Source organism: Gallus gallus, chromosome 2 (assembly GCF_016699485.2).
Source record: "Gallus gallus isolate bGalGal1 chromosome 2, bGalGal1.mat.broiler.GRCg7b, whole genome shotgun sequence".
Classification (NCBI taxonomy): Eukaryota; Metazoa; Chordata; class Aves; order Galliformes; family Phasianidae; genus Gallus; species Gallus gallus.
This window is the reverse complement of record NC_052533.1, coordinates 38383329-38400472: the sequence shown is the minus strand read 5'-3', so window position 1 is coordinate 38400472 and position 17144 is coordinate 38383329. Positions and strand designations below refer to the sequence as shown.

At 36.8% G+C, this 17144-nt stretch overlaps 1 protein-coding gene across 12 annotated transcripts in view; it reads left to right on the top strand.

Moving 5' to 3' along the window:
* SLC4A7 (solute carrier family 4 member 7) overlaps window positions 1–17144 on the top strand; it is a 132230-nt gene that overhangs the window by 77362 nt on the left and 37724 nt on the right. For all 12 annotated transcript variants that reach the window (XM_040696263.2, XM_040696266.2, XM_040696265.2 and 9 more), the window contains 3 exons: window positions 3845–3926; window positions 15185–15328; window positions 16105–16240. In XM_040696263.2, coding sequence (XP_040552197.1) covers window positions 3845–3926; window positions 15185–15328; window positions 16105–16240 — 362 coding nt within the window. The remainder of the gene's footprint in view (window positions 1–3844; window positions 3927–15184; window positions 15329–16104; window positions 16241–17144) is intronic.

Genomic DNA, 17144 nt, shown 5'->3' with positions numbered 1-17144 from the left:
GGTGCCTAGGAAGGGGAATCTGACAAACTGTAAATGGTCCTACCTTCCCTTGTACTTTTTTACTTTCTAAACAGTTTATTAAGTAAAAGATCAACTGAAGTGGGAATGCATTTTGATTTACCAGCTGAAAGTTTTCTCTCACTCGTGCCTTAAAGTGACGTGGTGGATCTTCTATAATTACTGGAAACCTATGCCCTACAGACTTTATTTTTAGCAAGGAAAGGGCTGAAGCTTGGAGTCAGTTAGAATTTTTCTTTTTTTATTTGACCTAAGGCAAAAGTATCCTAGGAGGACTTGCTGTTGGCAACCCGGTTCCATTAAAATGATTCTTTGTGCCTTTCTAAACAAAGGCTATAAATAATATACTTTTTCATGTATGATATTTGTGGTTGCTAATGGTTTATTCTTGGAAGAGTCTTTGCATATGTTGAGTACTTTGAGATAGTGATAGAATGGTTTGCAAGGGCATGCATGCCTTTCTGTAATCTAATCTCAAAAGACGTTAGTTTCACATGGTGTGGTTTTGAAGGCTGAATCTGTATGTATAAAGTTGGCATCTTATTAAAAGAAAAGGATGAATATTAATATCACAGTATAAGAGATTCAACAAGTACAGTTTGAAAACGTTGCTAGAAGATAAGTCTTTTCTCACATGCGAATTTTCCACAGCGTGTGTAGTTTTCTTTCAGTATGCATTGGTCTGTGTAATGAGGTAGGGAAGAGTCATGTCCTTTTGTGTTGCTACAAAACTTCTTGGCAAGCTTCTGAGTGTCCTAAGAGAGAGACTGAGGAGGAAAAAAAAAAAAAAAAGTATATGATATTTTAGTGGGCTCTGTGGCTGCAAGCATCTCAAATTTTAACAGACATAAGTATTACATATCACCTAAATTATCTTTATTTCCTATCTCTAGCTTCAGAGTTTTCTGGTAATGTGCTGGCTTTGCTTGTATATCAGATTCAATGAAGTGATGTGTACTACAGACCTACAATTTTCTGTTTTGTGTTACTAAGATAAACTGGAACGTGGTTACTCTTGATGCTTCCTGTGTAGTGTTAAGAACATACCAGTGCAGTTAGATGTTTTTCTGTATTTATTTGGTGCCCCAACAGATTGTTAACTTAAACACTGTAATGTTGCTGCTTGCTTCTAGAGCTCTTTTTGTTACTGGCTTTTTGTATGTTAATTTTTTCCCCCAGAGCTGTACTGGAAAACACATCTTTAGTAAAATCAAGAGCTCAGACCTCCTACTGGAACTGTTTCTCCCCTACCTCCAGAACTGTTACCAAAGTGATGGCAGAGGTTGATTGCGTTATGGAGGCATCTCCTAGAGGACTCTTTAATCCTGTTTTGATGTGTAGGAGGCAGGAATGCCTCTCACTCCTGTGATCTTAACACTGTGACGCTTTCTAAACTTCTACCACTTCTTTATTAATAATTAAAATTAACTGTTCCTGTCCTTATAATAGTTCCCCAGGTTTGTGCACCAGACAAGACTTTGGTTTACTCACCTGAAATTTACTGTCTCTAGTGGTCCAGACTGTGAAGGAATTGGATTTTTCTGACATACTTGCATATCTCTGCCTTTCCAATACAGCTGAAGTGACAAAAAGAAATTACTGTGTAACACTCTTCTTGACATCCTCAATCTTAGGGGGACAGAATCCTCCTTTACTTAGCTTCTATGAGATTGTTCTGTCTTATGCTACTCCTTACTCTACATCTGAAAATTATTTTTTCCTTTGTGTGTGGTGCCATTGGTTGTCTTTATATTCTTTATTCATTCTATTTCTCAGTGATTTGGATTTGTTTTTGTGTGGGTGACATGCTGTAATAGTACCTGCTCTAGAGGGACTGAGGAGTTGTGTGTTTGGTTGTTTCTGGGGGTGGTGAGTGGGGTACTACAGCTTGTTTTGGCTTACAGCTGCTATACAGTGTGGTGGTGTTTGTTCTCAGTGCTTCCCTGTGAGAAAACAGACCTGTTCTACACCTACAGCACTGTGCTGTTAAGTAATTCAAAAGTCAAAATTTAGGTGAATATCAACACTGTTTGGGTTCCCAGTCCCTGTAAGGCTCATGTTTTAGCTTGCCTTTTTACTGTGTTGAGCTATGTAAATGTGCCACTGGGCTGCTTCCAGGGATGAGGAGCAGCCCGATGCCTTGTGGTGTGGATCAAGGTGTCTCATGTCCCCAAGAGAAGTCAGTTTAGTGAGCTGGAAAACAGAATCAGTTATTTAAAATAAATGAATAAGTAAATGATTCGAATCCTTACATTCAGTTTCATGACTGATAAATCTGACTCGGGAGGAGGAAAGAAGTGTTTGCCCAGGGGAGTGGTAAGAGTAAGGGACAGCGTTCTCCATTAGGTAGCCTTGTATTGCTGGTAGTGAGGTGCATGGCCAAACCCTGCCCTTAGGGCAGGCAGCAGGGCCTCAGGCAGCTGGTTCTGCCAGCAGGTCATGCATGGTGAGCTAGGATGAGTGAGCTGCTTTCTGCAAAATACAAGCTGCTGGGGAAAAAGGGGAATTTCAAGTTGTTTAGATGTCAGTTCTGAGATGAGGTTGACATACCTATTGCTATAACAGTTACGTTAAAGTTTCCTTGTCAAATTGAGCCAAAAGCAGTGTGCAAAGGGCTGCATTAGGCATGTTCTCTCCGGCGCTGTGTGGGATTAAGAGGAAGCATTCTGAGATGTATAACTTATTCTGGAGCCTGTATCTATTTTAAATATCACACTTTTGTGTTATGGGTGGTAACATCTCAGTAGTAAAGGAACCTGAACTGAAGAATCAGCTGCTCTTGTCTAATTTTGTACATAACAGCATGAATTGAGTAGAGTTGTAGCATACAGGTCACCTGCTGAAAACTGGGCAAAGGGTTTGTCATTTGGATCTTTGGTCTAGAAGAGACGCTTGAGTTCTTTACCCCTTCACGTTACCTTTGGTTCATAAAAGCTCCTTATCTGTGGCAGAAAATCTCACATGGGATTAGTTCCCTAAACAAACGGGTTCAAAATCTCTGAATGCGAACTTCTGTAACTTTTTAAAATTTGCCAGCTGGTTTGGTGAAGGAGATTTGCTGCTGTCAAATGTAAAACTGAAAAAATATTCCACTCCTGGAATGCATGTCCTGATCCTTGATAAGATTAAATCAACAGTCTTGCAAAAGAAAATGCCACGATGTTTAGTGTAGCTGTGTATTTACTCTCCTGTTTTCCAGCTTTGAATTCTGTCTACTGGCATTAATTTAAGTGGTTTTATGTTTCTGTAGACAGTGTTTGCTCTGAGGGTTCCTTTCTTTTTCCTTTTCTTTCTTGAGGCTGCTCAGCTGTTGTGTTGCATCCCTCACCTCTTCTTTATCTTTACTGTGATACTGGCCAGAATTTGATGTAAACTTTGCCCCTCTTTTTGTCTTTTGCCAAGGCAGTTGATTCTCTTTTTAAACTTGGAGGAACATCTCTTAAAGTACAGTAGCAATTATTTTTGTAAAAGTAAATAATAGTCAAGCTTTGAGTTGTCCTCTCTTTTGTCTTTACACAAACACTTAGTGTGTTTTTCTTCATTACTTTATGACACATCGTTTTGTAGCTTTAATCATACTGTTATTTTGATATTTTCTATCAACAGTAAGATGTTTTCCGTCAATACAGAATAATATTTTCTTGAGGAATTGTATGAGTATTTCTTCAGTTTCATTTTCTTTGTCAGTTTTTAAGGGGTTAACTTTTATTATTTTAGATAACTTTGGCCACCAGGTTCAGAACTGAAGAGTATAATAAGGAATTTAGAAGAAGTTAGTATTATTTGTATATTCTTAACTTAAGCTCGTGTTTTCTTTCTTCTTTAGGGTCATGATGAGGAAGCTGTCGTGGATATGGGCAAAATCAGCTCTACTATCAATACAAACTTTGAGAAAGAAGAACTAGAGAGTAAGTTTGTAGGGGTTTTCTGCTTAATGTATATTTTTTTGCCTCAAGATAAAATACGTGTTTTCCTTCAAGTGCAACCAGTATTGCTGAAGGGAACCTGAATTTTATGGCTGGCATGCAGTTCTAGGAGTAAAACCTGGAAACTGCAGATGACCTATGCTGTTTTTGGTCTCTGCCCATACTAGTAAATCCTCTGTGTTCTTTGAATCTGTCACAGGAAAAAATATTTTAAAAACATTCATGAAGTTTTCCAAGGGAAAGGTTTGCTTATGAGACTATCAATCAGAATGTTGTTTTGGATAAATGGTTATTCTTGGCAGATTGTTTCCCAGCATGAATGATGTCAAAACTCATGGAAGAGGAGTCTTGAGGAAGATGTTTTGTTTTCTTATTTGAAAGTTTACTGTCTTCATGACTGTGGTCATACACTTTTAAGCACTGTATCTAATTAGATGGTCAGTCTTTTAGTTCCATTCTGAATTGTGCGCTTGTCAGTCTGCAGTCAGTTAAAGTACTATGGAACCCTATTTAATTTCCATTTTTTAGATTCCAAATCTTGCATTTAGGGCAAAAAAGAAGAAAATACATCAAGACCATTTTATACTGAAAAGTGCAAAATTAAATACTTTTTCTAAGAATTAATTTCTTGCTGGCTTGAAAAGGAAGTAGATTGGCATGAAAATTCATGCATGCCAGTTAGTGATGCAAGCGGAAAAAGCTAGAGGACATGCAGTGTTTTAAATCTTAGCTGTGCTCAGAAGCTTAATTAACATTTGTGAAATGCCAGAATGCTGTCAGTAGTTAAGTGATATTTTCTGACAGTAGTGACTTGCTGCTTCACAGCGCTGGACAGATGTTATATCAGTAGTTTCTATTGGATAAAAGTTGATTTTAGGTTGCTGTCACGTTTTATTTTCTTACAATCAAATAGGACAGTTTATAGTGCTTGTGTGTTGCTACAGTCATATTCTTGCTGTGTTTCCTTCTCTCTTTCTGCTTTCTATCTTGAACTGACACTTTCTGTCCAACTGTATAGTAAGCCTCCTTAAATACATTAAGCCAGCAGAAAAAGAAACACCCCTTGCAAAGGAAAATAATGAGAAAGATCTCATCAGTTGATCATCCTGAGCCAATTTGCCCAGTTTGCAGATGGATGTCTGCCAATACTGAGAGGAGGAGGGAAGTGTGGTGTGAGTATAAGGTTGAGAGGTACAGAGGTGGAGATGGCAGCAATGCCACTTCACATAGAGTTAAGCTCCTGTGAAACCACTGACATGTCTGTTTTTACAGTTAAATCTTCAGTGCAGATTTAAGCTGTCTCCTCCTTCATCTCCTTCTCTTGTTTTTTATTTGGGACGAGACCCAAAAAAAGTATGTGTGTGTTCTGCAGAGAGGCAGGGGTTAAGAGGAGGCAGGCATTCAGCTGGAGCAGTTTGTCAGTGCACCCAACAGCTGGAATGCCTCAGCAGAGAAATGGCATGGGAACAAACGAGCAACCAGATCGCTTCCCCAGTCTCCTTGATAGCACAGGCACAAGAATGTTGTAGCCAGCATGGCGCTGCAAAGGGTACAGGGCAGGGCTGGGGAGACAGGTTAAGGCTGCTCTCAGCAATTTCAGCAGTTGCGTTGGTGACTGTGAAAATGTCCTGTGTTTCCTGTGGCCAAATAATAAAATAAGGTGAAACCAAGGCTTGTGTTTCATGAGCACTTGAGTCAATAGCTATTGGAAGGAGAGATGAGGGACTATCCCCATCCTCACCTTGCTCTTAGCTGTGCAGCCTTGCCCTCTTTTTTCGGCTATCTCACCCTCTCTTTGGAGTGGCCCAGTATAATTTTCTGCACTGGCAGTGCAGCGATTAAACAAGTAACTAATAAGGAGTGTCTGACAAGAAAAATGTGTTCCAACAGAATTATCACAAATCTGAAGCTTCAAGTAGGTGCAATATTCCCACTTCTGTATTAAAATATTTTTGGCAATTACATAATGTTTTGTGAGAAAATCAGACTTTTTTTTTTTAAGGGTAGAATTGGGAAAGGCAGAGACCGTGTACTTTTTGACTTCTATCAGTGGTAACTGTTCCAAAGTAAGAACAGTAAGTTTTTCATTTCATGTAAATACAGTCAGTAGTGTACAGACTAGTGTACTTCTCTGAGATTTACTAAAAAAAGTTGTTTAGATTTAGGATGTTTTAGATGATAAATGTATGTGAACTTAGAGCTTTTTATTATGGGATCACTAATTGTGAGCTACGATGATGAAACTACATGTGAGGATTTGGGGCTGCTTTGTTTTTAATTCTGGAATTAAAATCTGACAAGGACAGAAATAGAATAATTGTCTGCAAGCAGTAGAAAACTCCAGATAGTATTATTTTTCATTACAAACTCGTGAAAATTTTCTTGTAGTCTAGGAAAGATCTGTGGTAACGTTAATGTTACCACATTGAAACATAAGCTGTTTCAGTCCAGTTCTCCCAGTGATTTGAAAAGGAGTTCTAGGAATTTGGAACCTCTCCAGAAATTTGCGTTGATTCATTTTAAAGGAGGAACAGCAAACAGTTAATTGAGTTCAGCTATGGTGTGAAGCACCAAACCTTTAGAGTCAGCAATGATGGGATATTTAACAGCTTTAAAGCCACTACAAAATGGTGCTGATATGTTTGATGCCACAGAAGGTATAACTTAATATTAAACTAATATTTGTTGGTCTTGTCAATATGGGATAATTCTTTTTCTGGTAATTTTGACATGAAATTTTAGTGGAAAGAAGTCTAGTTGCTGAAAACAAAAACAAATCTTGAAGACTGGGCTCTGTACTCTATTTATGGTTGCTGGGAAAGTGTGGTACATATCCAGAATGAAAGTGTTGAGGTTATGAAGGTTAAGCACGGCTACTTGTTTCATAACTCTTCCTGTAAAAGAGAAATGGATCAAAATGGTGAACAGCAATTATGGTTGGATTAAATCAATACTAAACTAATAGTATTTAGTTTAGTATAAACTAATACTTCCTACCGAAGCTGTATTTGTTACTTCAGAAGAACTAGAAAGGACAAAAACAGCATCTTTAAGGACCCTTAAAGTTCTTAGCTTGATATTAAACTCCTTGAGCTGCAAAGAATGGGTTTAATGAGAATAACAACAAAGTAAGGGCAGAAGGAAGTAAGGCAAGAATAGTAGCAGCAGAGGTACTTCATGTTGTCTTAAAAAAAAAAAAAAAACAAATTACAAAAAAAAAAACTACAACCAAAACTACTCTAAGAACCATATGTAAGAAGAGCTCTCTTAAACCTGAGTTGCTATGTTTTGCTTGATGTTAGTAGGTCTCATCTTTTCAAATGTGTAGATGGTTTTTCAAGTAGATTTTTGGATACGTAGACTAGATCTAGCTTAATGGAAAAGAGGTGTCTGCTAAGAATAACAGAAGACAAGTTACAGGCATAGTGAAGATAAGGAGTTTACGCATAACAGAGGTTTTGTTCCAGTAGAAAATCTGAGGTCGAGTGTCTGTCTCAGCAGAATAGTATTCTGTGGCATAAATCCAAGAAGCAGCTTTCAAGAGTTAAGATGATTTACTAGCTACTCTAACACTATCCCGTGGCAGGTGTAAGTAGTGTTTACATTTTAAGTGACCCTATTAGCTCTGATACCTTGATGGCTTAAAGCCGTATTTTTCCTTTTAAGAAAACAGCTGTGCTTTTGTGTTAATCTTAGTTGATAAGTAGATAAATAATCCTGCAGTTTTTCCTCCTCTAGATGTGAACATTGTATATCTAAGTGGAAAACTTTCTCCGCAGATGTTTTGCAGTTTACTGTGTTGGGAACAGTTGGAAATTGTTTCAGTACTATAAAAAGGCTTAGGGGAACTAAGAGAACTTATTTTGTAACTTGTAGTGGAATGTACTGCTATGTTGGTGTGGTTTTTTAGTTTTTAATTTAAGTGGTAGGTTTAATATTCTACCTTTTAGATACATCTAAATTGCAAGTATTCAGAAAGCCATGAATATTTCCTATAAGATGTTTCAGGAGAGCTTGTACAGGAGCAGGTGAATATAAGATGTAACAGGAACAGTGTCGGGTTCTGTAATAGCAGGCTGCACTAATTTAGGCAGCGCAGAACACAGTCCTGCGTGGTCCTCAAACTACAGAATAAACATTTCAGCCTTTAAAAGACTTAATAATCGTCTTGAAAAGAGCCCTATTTGATGGGGGGAGAGGGGCAAGGAGTTTTGAAATGCTATTTTTTCATGTGATTAAAAGTACAGTGTAGTGGTGTGAAACTACTTCTGAAAGCAAAAATTTAGGATGATCATCAATGGTTCTTGCAGACCACCTTTCATCCATCTTCTCCTGTGATATCCTTGAATTTTAATGTTTAAATTTAACTGAAAGCAAGGAAAAAAAAAATCTATTCAAGTCCAGTACTAGTCAGGAATGTTAGCCTTGCTCTGATTTATATGCAACATTAACCAAAAGTTGATGTAACGTAATGATGTTATGTAAGTTGACTTGCACAGTAATGTTCATTTTGTTCAGAAATAGATGTTACCTGTCTTTAGCTCTGCTCTGTTAGTCACAAAAGTCAAGGATATTTTCCTATTCTGACTTTTAATGCAGTCTTGATTAAGTAAACGTTGGATTTAGGTTGCATCGCTACACCTTTGTCACACATGTGTTGAAGTTTACACTTATATTTTTACACTTAATTTTTTTTCTGTGGGAGTTCTGCATTTTACAGTCCACAGTCATGTTTCGCATGACTTGTTCTACTTTTAATTTCTACAGTATTTAGAGTTCTATGCAGAGAGAATAATGTTCCTCAACTTTCTTAAAGCATACAGTTCTTTACAGTACTATTTACAAAGATAAGTCCTTAACAAATGCTCTCAAAATTATTTCCAGACTGCCTTTTAAGAAGAAAATGTGGCAACCTTATTGTATAGACATAAAACTCAGGAGAGCACCCAAACTGACTGGACACAATTTTCAGCATTCATGTTATTGTCTCTGAAGGCAGAGAATTATTTCTAAGTTCTAGAAGAGTCTTTTAGGGAATATGCTTCTGATTCTGCCAACCTGAAAATTTTGGAGTTTACTTGTGTGTTACTGGAGCCCTTGAAGTTGCCTGAGCCAAGAGGAATTGTTTTTTATAAGTAAGTAAATAAATAACAACAAAAAAAAACGTTAGAAGAACTACTGATAGTAGTTTAACAAGAATTGAATGGAACAAGCATAAACTGTCTCACCCTGAAATTCATATTCCTGGCTAAATAACTGCTGTGTAATCTCAAAACTCCCATTGAAATTGTAGTGTTTGTTCTTGAAACAAATCTATTTTAAGAAAGATGCCATTAAAAACCAAGCCAATGTCTTTTACATAACATGAATATTTAAAATAAATATATAATGTAAAAAGCACCAAGATGAAAGCAATGCTATTTAAAAGTTTATGGCGTAAGGTGTGTGTTTACATTTTTTATTTGCAAACTTACTTCATCTAAGGGGGCATTTTGATATATTCAGTCAGAACACAGGCATCACAAATTCTGTGAGAAGGTGGCAGCTTTGTAATCTGCAACGTTTTAAAATGTTACTCAAGCATTAGAGCCACTAAAGGGAAGTTTTGTCTAACAGTACAATTGAAACTTAAAGCTTTAAAGTGAGCTTGATGGTCAGAATTGCTCAAAGATTTTTGAAATGAGACGGAAAAGATGTGCTATTCTGCAGCCTATTGTTTCTTGATGGTTTTTCATAAAGATTACTACTCTTAATCCTTTTAAAAGCAGTTCTTCTAAAAGTTGGCTGAGCCTGTAGCCTGATGGATCTCAGATTTCCTGCTGAATGGATGACTCCATTTGAAGTTCATTTGAAGTTGATGTTTCAAACCAGTTGAAACAGAAAAACATCACACTTTACCAAGTTTGGTTTCTGAATACTTATTTTGTAAAGGAAGTGTGAAATACTTACTTTGTAAAGCTTTTCCTAAGAATTTGTAACCCTTATATGGGATGGGATTCCTTCTGTAATGTTTTTCTTACCTTACAAAGATCAGGAAATAGATGCACTTGGGGAGCAAGTTAATTCATTTAGAGCCATTCTGCAGCACTTGTACAGGAGAGAGGAGTGTGCTCAGATCTGTAAGAAGAATGTATTGGTGACCATTAATGACATAGAGAAACCTTTTTTGGCAAATGCTTCTTTTGAAACCCTTTACCAGAACAGTGTGATGATTGCGTAAGCCAGCATCCTTATAGAGCTTGGCATTCTTGGGAACACCAACCACTGTTCTTAATGAAACTTTTGCCTGAATTGTTTAGTTTCCGAGTTTTCTACCCTCTATATCCTTTGTTCTGAGTATCAATACAGAGGTGGCCTGGAGGAGGCCCTTGAGCTCAGAGCGTCACACTCAGCTATGGCCTGGTTTAGATGTGTGGTGCGAGGGCAGGCAGTTCCCTCAGATACCCAGAGCTGGCTCCTTCCCCGGGCTACAGAGATGGGTGCTGGCTGCAGTCCACAAAGCCTTGGGACAGACCTGTGGACATGTAGTGCTAGAATCCCTATGCAGCTCTGTCAGCTGGCACTAGGCTTTTCCCATTACTGTTAACTGCCTGCACGTCTGATGTAATTACTGACAGTGCCTTCTTGAGTACTGTTGAGTCAAACAGAACTAAACATTCAGAGCATTTTCTTCTTCTGACTGCTGCTACCAACTCATATTTGATTTTAAATCTACAGAAGAAACCCAGTTCTATGCGTAATGAGAGTTGTGGTATTTATTGCTTCTGCTGGTCAGCATAATGTGATGCAGGCTTTCATTGTGTAGTGAGAAAACATTCTTTCTAACTGAGCTGCTTTACCGTATGCTGTGCATACAAAAATTTTCAGTTATGCTTTTCAGTCTTATCTGCCCAGATATTTCAGTACAAAGAGCATATTCTCAGATATGCTTAATTACTAGGAGCAACAGGAGATTTCAGAATAGGGCCCAGAAGGCTTAACAGATTCTAAAATATATTGCACTGTGGCCTCTAGCTAAGGCATATAACCCTTTGTGGGATAACTTATTTTATTCCTTTATATAGATCTGTTGAGAAAAAAGATTTTGGATATTTCATTCTCGAGGGAAGTGGTAATCTCTGTCAAATAATTCTTTCAACAAAACACAGAAAAAGACCCTTTGGTTATAATAAGACTCTTTTTGTAGAAAATTGATGCTTGGAAAACTGAGGTGATCACATATGAACAGGCTTCTGTGTAAAATAAATGACCTTTCCAGTTTCTTGTCTGAAGATGTTGAAAAATAGCAATTTCTGTTATAAAGTCTCTGTCATCAACTGGCTGTAGGGAGCTTATGGAGAAGGTGGGGTCAGTCTCTTGCCAGAGCTGCACAGTGAAAGAATGAGGGGGAATAGATGCAAAGACGCAGGACAGGAAGTGCAGGTTATGCATCATGAGATGGTTTTCTTAGGGAATTTGGTTCTATGTTGGAATGGGTGGCCCAGAGAGACTGTAGAATGTGTCATTTCAAGTACTCAAGACTGGACTGGTTGACATCCTGAGCAACTTGATCATGAAGATGGGCTTCAGCTTTGAAGTTGGTCCTTCTTTGAAAGTTGGTAATAGCTAGCAAATCTTCACATGACCCATACAACATTAATTAACAGCTCTGCAGTTCAAATTTCAAAGGATCAAGATTTGAGAACATACAGCATTCCTTTTCGCATAGATATAAACTTGGTTTTCCTTGGTAACATGGGGAAGAATGTTCTTTGTATGAATCTTGAAAGGCATCTAGTTATCAGTGATGGTTAGAAAAAAGGAATTCCTGTATGGAATTGTGTGTACACAGTTGCCACATGAAAGCACTCTGGATGTACGTTTTTGACTTTAGAAGTCTTCTACCACCACTTACCAGGAAATTAAACACAGTGGTTTTTGTTCTGTCAGTTTTATAGGACTTTATATAAATTGTCTTACAGAGTAAGACCATCTAATTGAGATGTGCAGCAAACTCTTTAATATTTAAATTTGTTTCACAAGGATAAGGGCCTTAATAGTAAATACCCTTGGTGGATTTGAACAGCTAAGCTTGGATGAAGTCATGTTAGATTAAAATGAACAATTATTTCTTGAGTTCTGTATCACTAAATTTAGTATCAGGCAGTGTACTAATTCTGTTGATGATAGGTTTAATGTAATTCTTTAATAGGATTTGCTTGGGAATGGTACTGTGGTACAGATGTGTTTGTGTGCGTTAAGCTTTGAAGGTCAAGCAGCTGTACCTTTTAAGCTTTTAAAAATAATATTCAGATAGAAGATTGTGTTCCTTTTAAAGTAACATGGATGACAATAATATCGATTCTGTCCGTTTAGACTTGACTTGTCTTTATCTGATTTTTTAGGCCTGGGTGATGGGAACTGTAAGCCATGTTGCCCAGTTCATTGGGAATGAAGGAAGAAAATCCTACTAATTTCTTTGTTTTAGTTTCTTGGAAACTGTGCTAGTAACTAAATATGTTTGTTTTCCAGCATTAATTACTATCTAAATAATGAAAGCAAGGGAACACAGGCCTACTTATTACTACTGTCTTTATTTTCAGGGACTTTTTAGTGCTTTTCTTTGTGAGGTTAGAATTAAGATTAAACTTGTCTAATTCTTGGGCACTTTCGCACTGCCGTTTGGTGTTAATATACTTGGCATCATCCAATAGCAGTGGTTTTTGATTTCCTAGGTAGTAGTAGAGACTTCTTTGTTTATCCATGACCATGATTTAAAAGCAACAACAACAACAAAACAACAACACAAAAAAACCCACTTAACTTCAGTGGTCAAGCTTGATTAGTATATTGAACTTCCCATCCTCCTATAAATACATAAATTGAGAGGCTTTTTTCACTGTTTCTTCTCTTTAAGAAACTGATAGAATCACATTGGACTGTGATATGTTTTACTTAATTGCTGAAAGTCATCTGGCTTGTCTGTGTTTCACGTTAGTCCTGAAATCCAGCTGCAGATGTAGCTATTAGATCACTGTGCGGGTATAAGGCAGGCACAAAGGCAATTGGAGAATGTATTTTTTTTTCACACTTGCCTGCCAAACAGCATCTGCATGAGCAAATAGCCATTCACACAAGTTGCTTGTGGGCAGTGAGGGCTGAAGGGTAGTATAAACCACTGGAAGGTTCATTCAGTGTCACCATGATATCCTGAAAGTAGAGTAGCAAACATCAATAAACTATTGACTGTTTAACTGTACATTTAATTAGAACTTAATATGTACTACTTGACTAAGTAAAATATAACATGCCCTGATGGTGTTTGGTGGGGATGATTGCAGCAATTGCTGTTTGTGGTGGTTGCAGTGGGCAGATCTGAATGGGACCTGGTGTGCTATTAAATGCTGTTAGTCTCCAGCCTTGTCAGGTGTTCGTACACTTAGTTACTGCATCGCTGTGGTATTAGTAACCTGACTGTTGTTAATGGTGCCATCTAGCCCTATTACATGCTAGGTAGATTGATAAACATTCAGGAGTTGCATTGGTGATTAATTGCTCTGGAATTACCTCTCACACAGTAGTTATGGAGGGTGAAGTTCAGCTTCTTTTTTTAAGAAACTCATGAAAGATTCTTGGTCTATAAATAGGAGTAATAAATGTGTCAACAATTTAATCAATTTTCCACTCTTAATGGAAACAAATTATTTTTAATATGCTTCATTTCACATTTGGTCACAGTCCCAGTCAGTCAGCTCTAATTAAAGCTTAGTGTTCAAATTGCATCAAGAATCAGGTCTCGTAATTTGGAAAGCAGTCTTCACCAGATGAAACAAACATTGAGTTTGTTCATGGGTTTTTTTTGTTAGTCTTCTTTTTTGTGCTGTACCATGAAAGTACTGTTTTAAAATGTATTATGAGAAAAGATTTATATTTTGGGGAGAGCTTAGAGATGCTATTCTTGGAAGGCAAATTTGGCATACTAGCACATTATTTTTCAAAGCTCTGTAATGGCCAGATTCTTCAATGTCCTTGTAATCTCTCTCTCTCTCTGTCTCTCTCTGTATATGTACACACGCGCACACACATATTTACGCACGCATATATTTATATATGTATGTAAATATAAATATATGTGTACATATATAAATATATACATATGTGTGTATAGTCACAACTCCTGGGGACTTGCTTGACTTCTGTAAATTTGCTGAATTTACATTTCTCTAGGAAGTGGAAAACCAATTCCTTTTCCTTTTGCTAATGTCAGCCTTCTGTTATGACTCTTCTATAATATGTAATGAAGTATTCAGCATTAACCTCCAGGCTTATTGTTAATGTGATTCTTCCTGAGATTGTTTAAGAAGAAATTGAGAAGATTACTGTATATGCCAACTGTATTAGAATAAACATGGCAGTAGCTTGTTCAAAACAATCAGAGCGATTTCTTCTGCCAGGCTGTTGGTGCTAGCATTGCCTTAATGTGAAAGGCCAAAGAGAAATAAGATGTTGAAAGTAAATGTTGTAAAGAGCTGTTTGCACTAATTTGAGCATATGCTATTAAACTTATTAAAAGATTCTAGAATCAAAAAAGGAGAGGAGAAAAAAATCCACAAAAAAAAACTTTGTGTCAGTTGTGTGATTTGCATATGTAAGTTTCTGTTACCTTCCTCATACTAGATTAATGTTATATTTGAACATCAGGCTTACCTAGGTGTGTCACATGATACTTAGAAATATTGACAGTTTGCTTAATTGTAGAAAAGTCCTTGTGATTTATAAGCGATGCGTAATTTCTTAATGAAGTTTGTATGGTGAAAAGGCATATCTGGTAATTTTTTCTACTGTGCTTCTAGTTCTCTGGTGTTTATCAGACAGCTGCTTCCTTTATTGTAGATAAAGACTGTGTTTCTATATTATGTGTTTCACAGCGGAGTTCTTGCATTGTGCCATAGTTTATTCTTACCCAGTTTACTTGGAAAATGAGTATAACGCTAGTTCCTTGACACTGGGGAAGGATGGAAGGCAAATGGCAACAGTAATTCAATGAACATCGTTTTGCCAAGTACTTTTGGATTTCTTTTTGACTTTGTCAAATTCCATGTGTAATAGAATCATAGAATCTCTCAGGTTGGAAAACACCTTAAAGATCATAAAGTTCAACCGCAAGCTAACCATACTGTCTTTTTGACAGTGATGCTGCATTTTGGGCAGGAGGTCATTTTTTGTGTGTGTAATTGTTTTCTCTTGAACTTTCTTGACAGGCCACAGAGCTGTTTATATTGGCGTTCATGTCCCATTTGGAAAGCAGGGTCGTCGACGGCATAGACATCGTGGGCATAGACATCACAGAAGAAAAAAAGAAAAAGAAACTGATAGAGAAGATGGCAGAGAGTCTCCATCGTACGGTAAGAAATTTGTATGGAGTTCTTTGTGTCTCTTGAAAATAATCTTATAATAGTTACTTTGTGTTCAAGCATTGTTTATGCTGTTTCTTTTATTCTTACTGTAATTATATGTTTCTGTCTTCAATCAGGCAAACATTTTGTGGTTGTGTTTTATATAGTCATGAACTGTTGGGCTTCAGGTGTGTAAATGAATGTTCAGTAGCCTGCACTGAATAGGTTAGACTAGGTTTATAATACTCTTTTAGCATAAAAATATTGGTTATTTGCATTAAACTCCATTTCTGAGATTTTGTGATCTTGTATTTTCTCTGTCACTCAATACTTTCAAAAGTATGAATAGAGCTATGAAGCAGCATTTTCCATGGTAACTTGATCCATGATCTTGAAATATTTACTTGTGCCTTCCAGTTGTCTGATGGTAAGGAATCATACTGCCTACTTAGATTTTGTTTTGATGGATTTCTTTGAATATATTGGATTTGGGACAGAAACAATCTACTGTAGATCTTCATAGATAGTAAATATTGTTTTCAAGGGCTTTTTTCAGAAATGGGTGATTGGATGATGACAGCATTGCAAAACCAAAATTTAGTTCTGAGTTTATTTGTAATTCAGATCTTTCATCTGAATCTAAAAAATTCTCTTGAAGAGGCTTTTGTGCTGCATGCTTCTTGCTGGGACAGGGAAATATAACTGTTACGTTTTATTTCTTCTATGATAGAAGTGTGTTATTTTAGATAGTTATTTTAGTTGTTGAGTTTCTCCTTTTCTTCAAGACACGCCATCCCAACGAGTGCAGTTTATCCTGGGTACTGAAGATGATGATGAACACATTCCTCATGATCTCTTCACTGAAATGGATGAACTTTGCTTCAGGGATGGAGAAGAGTATGAGTGGAAAGAAACTGCTAGGTAAGCTAAAGGTAGATTGTTTCAAGGTGTATCTTCTAGTGATTTTATTTGAAAGAACTGCAAACTAGATCTGAGTTGGAATTTTCTTGAATGTAGCAGTCTTCCATTTCAGGCTCAGAAGACTGAAACTTTTACTATTGTTGGCATATTCTGGAAAAATTAATATGGCTTCTCAAAAGACCCTGAATTTCACTGCTGCAAGTTGTAGCTTTGTGAAAGCTACAACATTCGTTTATTAATACAGGTGCTTAACCATGTAGCGCAGAATTTACTGTCTCAGAAAACTTCACTCTATTACTGTTGATAAATTAGTGTCTTTTTTAATAAAACCTAAATAATATTGGGCATTTACATATGTTCTTCTTATGAAGCTTTTTAAATTTTTTGTTTGTTTTGAAGGGTTGTATGTGTGTACTTTGTAGGAGGCCACAGTTAATTTTTTTTCCTTCTACATGTGTTATAATATGCACTCTTCCAGATGCAGTACTTCCAATTGTCTTATTGCATTCTGACTTTTGCAGAAGTTCAGCTTCTATTATACCTGTAAATTAGAATAAAAGCTGATTAATAGTTAAACAGTAATGTTACTTAACTATTGAATGTCTGACTTGGCACCCTAGAATCAACATTATATACAATGAATTTCAGACAGCTTTTTAATCCTAAAATACAGACGAAACTGAGACATGCAAATCAAGTAACATAGCACGATCCTACGCTGTTCTTATGAATTTATGAATAGATAGGTATCCTTTTAACCTGATGAAAGAAAATGGACTAAAATTAAAACAGCTGAGCTTGGGCAAAGAGCTAGATAAGTGTTCTAACTGTTAATCTGCTCAGCTGTCTGAGAAAAGAAGGTCAGTATGTACTGATGGATCTCCCTCTTCAGTGTTGCTTAGAG